This window comes from Pteropus alecto, unplaced genomic scaffold, assembly GCF_000325575.1.
Source record: "Pteropus alecto unplaced genomic scaffold, ASM32557v1 scaffold111, whole genome shotgun sequence".
NCBI lineage: Eukaryota > Metazoa > Chordata > Mammalia > Chiroptera > Pteropodidae > Pteropus > Pteropus alecto.
Genome location: NW_006431915.1, coordinates 5,905,260 through 5,915,150, shown reverse-complemented (window position 1 = coordinate 5,915,150; position 9,891 = coordinate 5,905,260). Strand labels below are relative to the sequence as shown.

The following is a 9,891-nucleotide window of genomic DNA, read 5'->3' as shown; positions in this document are numbered from 1 at the left end:
TCTCTCATTAATTTATGTGCAATTAAAAAAAAAAACCTAGTCATATGAGCCAATAAATCTGTCTTATTATCTAACCTAGTATGAGTGTTCTATAACTTGCAAGAAAAAAAATATCCTAAATGATACAGGTAGGTACAGGGTACAAGTATGCAAAAGTCAGATCTCAGCTCTTAGACAGGGATGGAGGGTGTAAGTTCATTTGCACTCAACAGATTGGCAAAAAGTGAATTCAACAATAACATCAGACCCGATATTGGCTTTAGGTAACAGAAACTCTCATTGATGGTAGGAATATCATTGCTATAATTTTTTTGGAAAGCAACCTGGCAATGTATTAGGTTCAACCTTATGAAATTGCTATTTCTTTAGGTCAAAGTGGTTGAATAGCAACAATTTCATATGATTCAACCTCATAGATTAAAAATACATGTTCTTTGACCTAACAATCTTACTCCAGTTTTTAGGAATAAAAGCATTAGAATGTAAAGCTCTTCATACAGGGATAATTATCACAGTCTCATTGATAATGACAGGGCAAAACAAGACTAGAAACAACTTCAACATTAGGAGAATAAATTGTCATACACCAAATTATGGAATATTACCCATGAACTACATAAGTAACAAGCTATATTGTTAAGGGTAGAAAATTTTCAAGTGAGCAAACTAGCTAAGTCAGCTACAGGGAAGAAATATCTTTAGATATCAGAAGTTGTCCTACTTGCTTGTGTGTGGTTTAGGAAGTGTAGTGTATAAAATATGTAGATGGCCAATGTCTGCTTCTGTAATCCATTTACTTGTTAATTAAGGGTGTTGTTCCGGGCAAAGATATGCTAACAGCCAACTTCCCCTTCTGTAATCTTCTGGCTTGTTCAGGAGACCACCAGGATATGGTCTTGAGCTTTATCAGCTGCCTGCTCTGAAAGCTCGGGGCTGATCTCCTCTAGCCCTGCGTGGTAGAGAGTCAGTCGCCGGCCGGCTAATAAAGGCTCATAATTAATCTCAATTGGCTCCGTGGGTCTCAGAATCGTTCGCGCCGTAACAATATCTCTATCTGTTTACTTAGAGAGATGTCATGATGTTAAATCAGAAAAATGGTTCAGAGTACCATCTTTAGAATGATCCAATTTATTTAAAAACAGAAGGAAACAACCTTCTGTATGTTAACTTCAGTTATCTTGTGGCACGAATGCTTCTGAGACCCACGGAGCCAATTGAGATTAATTACGAGCCTTTATTAGCCGGTGTGGGACTGACTCTCTACCACGCAGGGTTAGAGGAGATCAGCCCCCAGCTTCCCCAGCAGGCTGCTTATAAGGTTTTTTTACTACATCTTTGCATGAACAGATTACAAGAAGCAGAAGTTAGTCGTTAACTCTTTGTACACAGATAAATGTATTCAGGGGAACTCCCAGCAAACAGGGCCTAATAGACAGTTTTATCATCTTTTCCTTGGAATGTTGCGCTTCTCCCTGGGGCTGGCTCCGGGGTATATCACCTCCCTGTAACTGAGTTACTGCTCTCCCTAGGGGATGGCGCCTGGAGATACCTCTTCCCTGAAACTGGAGAATTTCCACTTTTACAATCTCAAATGGAGGAAATCAAGGGGACGTTTTTAAGTTCTTTAAACATCTTTGCGTTGTTTCACTATTTACATGACATGATTGACAAAGATTGGGTTGTGTGTACTTGAACAAGACACTGTGGTGTGTCCGAGACTGATTTAAGGCCAGTGGGGAGGTCAAAAGAGTGTTACTGGAAGCTGGCGTTAATTGAGCTTACCACCCGCGTGTACTAGTCTTAGCACTTCATTTTATCCATTAAAAAGACATTTAATTCTCACAAAGCGCTTTTCTTATTAGCCAGGGCACCGGAGCCGGCGCTCTCGCGCGCTCTCCCCCTCCCCCTCTCCCTCCCTCCCTCCCCCCGCCCTGCATTACCCTTCTGGGTTCGCTCGCAGGCAGCAGCGGCTTCGCCCTGGAGGAAGCCCCGCCCCCTCTGGGACCATACATAAATTCAGGCCTCGCGGCGTAGTTCCCAGCACCCTCCTCTCGTTAGTTGGACCCTCCGAACTGTCGTAAGTAAACGTCGCCACTCCGACTCCATTTTTTTTCCCCTGCTGAGTTTCTGAACACCCCTTTGCCTAGGTTTGTGCGTTGCTCTCCCTCTCCTTAGGCTGAATAACTTCTGGGTCTTGCGCTCCAATGAAACTGGAAGTAGATATCCCGAGGCCTCCGGTCCCTGCAGATTTTTGGAGGGATCCGAGACGGGTGCTGGAGGGAAGGGCATGGCCTGCGTGCATTTCGACAGCCCCCCAGAGCTGCCTTCTCCGGGGAAGTGGTTGGCCAAGGAACTTGGGGGACTGCAAAACTGGGACAAGTGTGGAAGGGAAAAAAGGGATCGGAATTTCGTTAATGGGCCCGGGGAGCGTGGGTGCGGGGCGAGGAGGTGGGAGCCTGGGCACTGCACCTGGTCCCTTCCTCCGGTTGGTGGGACTGGGCACTGCACCTGGTCCCTTCCTCCGGTTGGTGGGACTGGGCACTGCACCTGGTCCCTTCCTCCGGTTGGTGGGAGTCTCCCTGAACCGTGCCCGCCTCTGCGGCCAGGCCCTTTCCAGGGGCTTCTGGGCTTACAGAGAGTTCAGAATGCGCGGCGGTTACCTTTTGGGGGAAAGAAGAAGGACCATCAGTGCTGCGTATTGGACTGCCCGGACCTCTGGGCCTCAAGTGTCCTCTCTCCCGAGCACTGGACGGGAACAGAGCGAAATCGCCAGCGGCTGCGGGCGTTATCAGCAGCCGATTTACTCGTGGAGGAGGTACAGATCTCACGTGATGCAAGGCAATTCAGAGCAGTGGGAGGCACTTCTCGGTTTTGTGTGGAAGCAAGTTTTCAGCTATACAAATCCTTGATTTTTCCTCTGGTGCCAAAGAAAACTGCCTGAAATTTGGGCAGATCAGCAGCGCCACCCGGTGGTGTTCAGGTGTTCCTGAGACTTTGTCTTGAGAACGGGTTACTCTATCCATCTGAAAGATGGGTGTGGACTTCTGACCAGTTCTTTGTTATTTGACCCTATTTACTAGGATGCACTTCATGTGCGGTGAGAAACGGAATATTTGCACGTCGAGCTCTTCAGTGCCCTAGAGAAATCCTTACAATGGCTGGGAAGAATTTCTGTGTTGGTTTACATTTTTCCTGGCCTTAAAGATTTCTTGACGAAGCCTCAGTTTTCCCTTCTGTCCACTGGCAATAATAATAATGCCGATCTTATAGGGAAGTTATGAGGATAAAATTAGATGATGCATATGAAGTGCTTAGCATAGCAACAAAAACATAACGAATATTAAATGTGATTGATGTTGAATGATAATGATGAGAAGTAGATGATGGCTAATCCTTCTGTCTGGCCTCAGTGCAATGGCTAGAAAGCTGGTCACTTCACCGCAGTTGACTACATATTTACCATGTTCTAGGAGCTTCAGGATGGTTCAGGCTAAGAGATGGACCCTGAAGAAGCAATTCGAAGGCAACCCTAAAGATAGTAACTTTGAGCTGAAGACAGCTGAACTCCCACCCTTAAAAACTGGAGGTAAGTCATACTCATGAGATTTGAGTTGGAAGAGACTATATCAGTTAGCCTTTGCTGCATAAAAAACTACCCCCAAATTTAATGACTTCAAACGACAGTCATTTATTAGAACACAATTCTGTGGGTTGGCAGTTGGGCTGGGTTAAATTGGTGGTTCTTCTGTAGATTTCATCTGGGCCTCACGGACATGTCTGGTGCACTTTCTGCCGAGGTGCACTTTTCAAACCTCTACTTGTATCATGTTTGCTAATTCACTTGTCAAAGCAAGTCACAGAGCCAAGCCCAGATTAAGGAGAGGGAAATACACTTCTTGATGGGAGGAGTGACAAAGAGGCCCATAGGCAGAGATAGGAGGTATTTGTGGCCATTGTGTAATCTGCCACAGAGACTTTTTCAAGGTTCTCTGCGTGAAGCCTTGATGTCACATTGGAGGATCCCTCTTCTTTCTTGGTAATGGAAACTCATGCTTGAGTGCATTATTCTTCATGACTTTGACCAGACTATGGGCAGGATTTCCTCTTTGTCCTGGTGATCTCAGTGATGACAGTGGGCTGGCACTGCCTTCGCAGAGCTCAAACTGTCCCTGTGCACAGACAAGATGGGGAAAACCATCCTTCACTGAGGAGCCTCCCATCCACTTGGAGAAACTGGAGGGATAAGGCAAACCTAAAGAAATCTAAGGGAGAGAAATGGCAACACACTTCTTACCATGTTTGGAAATTAGCTTTGTAGAGCAGGCTACAAGGAATGTTACAGGTAGGTAAGCTTTGTGAAAAGGGTGTGCAGTCAAGTAGCATGGCCAGGTTATCAGTCCCATCTAAATTGCGATAGCCAGGGCTCAGCTTCAAAATTCTAGAGAATATGTGCATACGGGTCACTCTAGCAGCATGCATATTCTTTAATACTAACTGGGGCTGGTAATGAAACCCTATGTGGGCACTGTAACGTAGTGGTTACAGATGTAGCCCTAGGCCAGCTACTTAACCTAAGCTAAATAAAATGGAAACAATAATTGTTGAGAATATCATGTGAAATATTCCATGAAAAGCATGGAGTGCTGAGTAAATAACATGATGATGATGGTGGTGGTGTTGGTGGTGGTGGTGGTGGTGGTGGTGGTGGTGATGGTGATGGTGATGGTGATGGTGATGGTGGTGATGGTAAAAAGACAAGGACAACAACAACTGTGCTGGACCAAATGTGAGAGCCCTTCTAGTCTCTAATTACCTATGTAATGTTTTCTTCTGTAGAGGTTCTGCTAGAAGCTTTGTTCCTCACTGTGGATCCTTACATGAGGTATTATTTTCTTTTATTGTGTGTTAGACTATATTGTGAAGTTAGTTCATCTTTTAAAATACCCAACTGATTCAAAACAGTCATTTCCCCCTAATTCACCCAGTACAAGTATCGGTGAAGGGATTTGCGGGTGCTCATTTTTTTCAGGCAAAGGCCTGAGAAGCTTGGTTTGGGATTACCCTGGCCCTTTTATTTCACAGTCATCTATCTTAATGTCCACAATTTGCCTCTCGTCTCTCAACAGAATTGCTTCCAGAAAAATTAAAAGGAAAAAGAAACCAAATTCCAATTTGTCCATTTCACTACTGGCAAAGAATTTAAGTAGAGGAAGATGCTAAGACTAAAATTAGATTTTCTTGCCTTCCATTTACCTGTACACTCTTAATTTAGGTAATCTGCAGCTGACTCAAACATGTGTACTCAATAAACAACTCTGGGAGGGGACAGAATAAAAACTTTCATGGGCCCCTAACTCCTCAGTAATTTTTTGCCTAGGTAAATAATATCATCATCATTCCTTTAAATAATTTTCTTCATAGCTGATTAATAGAGATTCAAAGCTAAGACATCAGCTGAGTGTCCTACTATTCAACTCAGTTCTGACACTATCTACATAGAGGTTACACAGATTAAAGTTAAAACTGTCCACCCCGCTTCAGATGCCAGTTTGCAAGACTAGGTTGTTAGCTGTGTTCCTAACCAACTGGCTATAGAGTAGACGTTCTAAACTCTCCACCCCTTTGGGATTGATTAATTGGTTAGAGCTGCTCAGGAACTCGGTAAACCAGTTTACTCGCTAAGTTACTGGTTTGTTATAAAAGGACATAACTCAGGGACAGACAGAAGAGATGCGTAAGGCAAGATATAGGGAAAGGGCTCAGAGCTTCTACGCCCTCTCCAAGGGTGCCATTCTCCCAAAATCTCCATGTGTTCACTAACGCAGAAGCTCTCTGAACACTGTCCTTTTGGATTTTTATGAAGGCATAATTAAAACACTGGCCATTGGTTATTGATTTAACCTCCAGCTCCCCTCCCTTTCCAGGAGGCCAAAGGTATGGATAGGACTGAAAGTTCCAACCCTCTAGTCATGTGGCTGTTTGTCCTGGCAACCACCCCTGATCCTTAGGTGGACATTCTTCCCTAAAGTCTTCTCATTAATGTAACAAAAGACTCATTTAATGTTCCCACCACCTAGGAATTTCCAAAAGTTTTAGGAGCTCTGTGCCAGAAATGAGGACAAGGATATAGATAGACCAAATATACATTTCTTCTTATAAATCACAGTATCACAGCTAGTGTTGTGGGTAACAAGTACCCAGTGGTACCTGGTTATGATTTGAACATCATTGGTAGAAAATCATCCACAGCTGAGCACTGTAGTAAGTTCCTTATGTTCATTTCATTAAAAAATATTATCAGAATTTTTCTTTGGGGTCACAGAGCAGAACTACGTCTAACAATGTTCGTCCTGCATTCATTACACCCGGTTGATTGTACTGCTCTCACGTATCCAAGTTTCATTTCTTCACACACTTCTCTAGTGGTTTTCCATTTGGCTTGAAACTCAAGAGTTTTTCCCAGATGCTCTAATAATGTATTAAGCATGGAATTTTTTCTTTTTTTCAGAGTGAGCCAAACGATGAAGGAGGGTGATACACTTTTGGGGCATCAAGTGGCCAGGTAGTTACTTCCTTTTGTCCCAGAGTTTGGAAAATATGTCTCCCCTTTACCTTTTGTTGGGCCCTCTCTCTCTCCGTTGCACCTACAATTTCTTCAGCCTGTGTTCACTCACTGACCTTGGAAGCAACTTGGAAAATCTGCCCTTTTCTCATCTAGTTGAGAGAAAGGGAAGGCTGTGAAATTGAAATCATTTCAACTTCACTTTACTATCCTTCCATTTAATTACTAAAAAAATTGTATTCATCCAGTTTGTGATTATCATAAAAATTCAAATAAAACAAAAATTTGTATCTATCTTGGAACGGAAAGTTCCTTCATCATCTGAACCTTAGAGATAAATGTTTTTAATGTATTATTGTTTCAAAAATTGTTCAGTACACATACTAATATTTATACTTTAAAAAAATGGGATTAAATGCCTGTCAAAAATTGCTTTTTCTCACTTGATATGTTATGGATATCTTTGCTGATAGTATTTCAGTATGCTACCTATCGTTTAATGACTGCACATTATTCCATTGTTATCTGCCATTTAACTAATCTACTGATAACTGTTTCCAATTCTTTTACAAATTGTTCTGCAAAGAACATGTATGCATTTATATGTGTCTGTGTGTCCTTGGCCCACTTGGACGAATATTGCTGAACATTAAATTTCCAAAAGTATAAATTCTAGGTCAAAGGAGGTGTACATCTTTAATGTGAAAGGATGATGGTAAATTCCTCTTCAAAATGATTGATGAGTATCCATGCCCACCACTAGCATATTAAAGAAACTGTCCCACATACCTGTATGCCCATTGCTTACCATCAGTCTTGGCAATCTGAGATGACTATGTTGATACTTCATGCTTAGTTTAATTTGCATTTCTTTCATTATTAGTGATGTTGACATTCTTTTTTTAGAAGAATGATCAATTTCTTCTATGAATTATCGGTTTATATCCTTTGCCCTTTTCCTTTAGGTCTTTTTGTCTTTCATATTGATTTGTAAAAGCTTCTCGTATGTTAGGAATCTTACTTTTGCAGATATTTGGGTCTTCATTTATCTTTCTCCTATGTCCAATCGTAGTTTAAAAATTTTATGTGATAACATTATTGATATTTGTAATGATGGCTTCTTGGTTTTGTTGAATGATGAGAAAGACATTCTCCTCTCCAAAATGGCTAAAATATTTACTCATGTTTTCTTCTAGTACTGTATACTCTAATTTTTCACATTTAAAACTTTGAGTCATTTCATTTCTGTTTTGGAATAAAGAGTGAAGTGTTAACTTTATGTCCAAATGACTAGCAAGTTATACTGTTTATTTAAATCTTATTTGGATTTTTACTGGGATTTCAACGATTTTATAGATTCATTTAGAGAAAACCAGTGTCATCACAATATTTCTCTTCAAGCACAAGGTATATTCCTTTAGATTTATCTATTTTTGTCTTATGGCCTGTTAACAGTTTTCTTCCCATAGGTCTTACACATTTCTTGCTAATAATCAAAGAAGTGAACATGTATTTGTTATTACTTAATCGGTAATTTCTTTCTTTTTTTTAGATAATACCCAGTGATGAAAATGTTGTTATGATATTCTCATACATTGAGGGTGGAAGCAAAGTTGACATAACCTTCCAGAAAGGAATTTGGCAGTATACAGCAACAGTTACAAATGTTTTAATACTCTTTGACCTAGTTATTCCATTTATAGAAATATTGCCACAGGAAATGATAAATTTTTGTAAATATTAATTGAAGTATAATTAACATTAGGAAAAATACTGGAGATAGTCTAAATGTCTAATAATGGGGAAATAATTAAATTAATTACAGTTTTGAAGGATTCTTACTAATGTGAGAAAAATTATATAGACTGATAATGTTGAGAGAAAAAATTACGTTATAAAACAATTATGTAACTATATACAATATATATATATTTAAAAATTGTCATTAAGACTGCCATAAAATGCATCAAAATATTATCAGTTATCTTTATATTATGGGATTGGAACTGATATATGTTCCAAGTTTTCTAAAATAAATGTATGTTATACAACTATATGATCTGGGGGGAAGACAGTAAAGAATGGTAAGGGTGAGAAAAGATGGGAGAAAGAGAATCAGCAAATAAGACAGAAAAGAAGCAGCTTCGAGGGAGAGGTAAAAAGCATGGAGAAATTAGTATCCTGGACACCAGTAAGGAAGAGTTTTGGATGACCCCAGGTGTTGAAATCATTAGAAAGGTAAAATCAGGTAATGAATGAAGAGTGTCCACTGGATTTTGCAATCAAGGGTATTGCGACCTTAGTGGAGGAGTAGGGGTGGAAGGCAGGTTTCATTGGCTTATCAAGTGAGTGTAAAAGGAAAGAGAGGATGGAGGACATAGAGAGAAGATGGGATTATAAAATGGCTGAGTTGAGCACACTTATTGGTTGAGAGGAAGGGACAGTAGAGAGGAAGATGTTAAAGATTCAGGAGAGAGGAAGGGCTAAGGGATGGAGGGTGACTCTTGAAGAACAGAAGAGGCTGGTGTTCAGGGCACCTTGAGACAGAAGATGGACAACTCTTGCTTAGAAAAGTGGGTTAGGACAGGGACAGATGCTGGACTAGTTGAGTTTCCTCTTTGATGGCTCATTTTTTTCTAAAGAAGAAGGAGAAACCAGTGGCTAAGAATTACAATAGAGTTATATGGGCAGGGTATTCAATCATAGAATATCAACCTCAGTGCTCTTTTGTGTACACTAACCACAGAGCATCCCCACTCCCTTGAAGGGGAAAAGGTTTCACACGTCTTCATGTCTTATCTTTCAGAGTGGTGGAAAGTAAAAACTCGGCTTTCCCAACAGGAACTATTGTACTGGCCTTTTCGGGCTGGACAACACACTCTATTTCTGATGGAAAAAAACTGGAAAGGCTGCCTGAAGAGTGGCCAGACACATTACCACTCTCTCTGGCACTGGGAACCATTGGCATGCCAGGGTGAGTTCTGTGGATATATTTCATTTGTTTGAATGCCTGACGCACTGGATTTCCAAAATTTGTTCAGAACTTGGTCAGTATGAAGAGACAAAATATTATAGGCTCAGGGCTGATTAGAGAAGATGAGGAGACTAAAGGGAAGAAAAATGAGCTAGAGTTAACCTTGGGACTGAAAGAAAGAGTGGGAAAATCAGGTCAGAGACCCTCAGGTACAAAGAGGAAGGGGCAGTGAGAAGCACCTTGGGGCATGATCCCTCTCCAGTAGCTGGCAAATGTTAGCACAAAGACACCACTTCCTTCTGTCCCTGGGAGGGTCTTAGCTTCAGTCATCACTCATCTCTGCCTCATTTCAGAA

General features: G+C 41.1%; 1 protein-coding gene across 4 annotated transcripts in view; it reads left to right on the top strand.

Moving 5' to 3' along the window:
- Positions 1-9,891, top strand: part of PTGR1 (prostaglandin reductase 1) — a 26,413-nt gene that overhangs the window by 1,653 nt on the left and 14,869 nt on the right. For 2 of the 4 annotated variants that reach the window (XM_015599805.2, XM_015599803.2), the window contains 4 exons: positions 3,471-3,586; positions 4,837-4,882; positions 6,509-6,562; positions 9,369-9,536. In XM_015599805.2, the coding sequence (XP_015455291.1) occupies positions 3,481-3,586; positions 4,837-4,882; positions 6,509-6,562; positions 9,369-9,536 (374 nt within the window). In that variant the 5' untranslated portion in view covers positions 3,471-3,480. Of the gene's footprint in view, positions 1-1,930; positions 2,078-2,128; positions 2,148-3,470; positions 3,587-4,836; positions 4,883-6,508; positions 6,563-9,368; positions 9,537-9,891 lie in introns of those variants that run through there. The other 2 variants (XM_006906100.3, XM_025041536.1) reach the window with 2 other exon arrangements.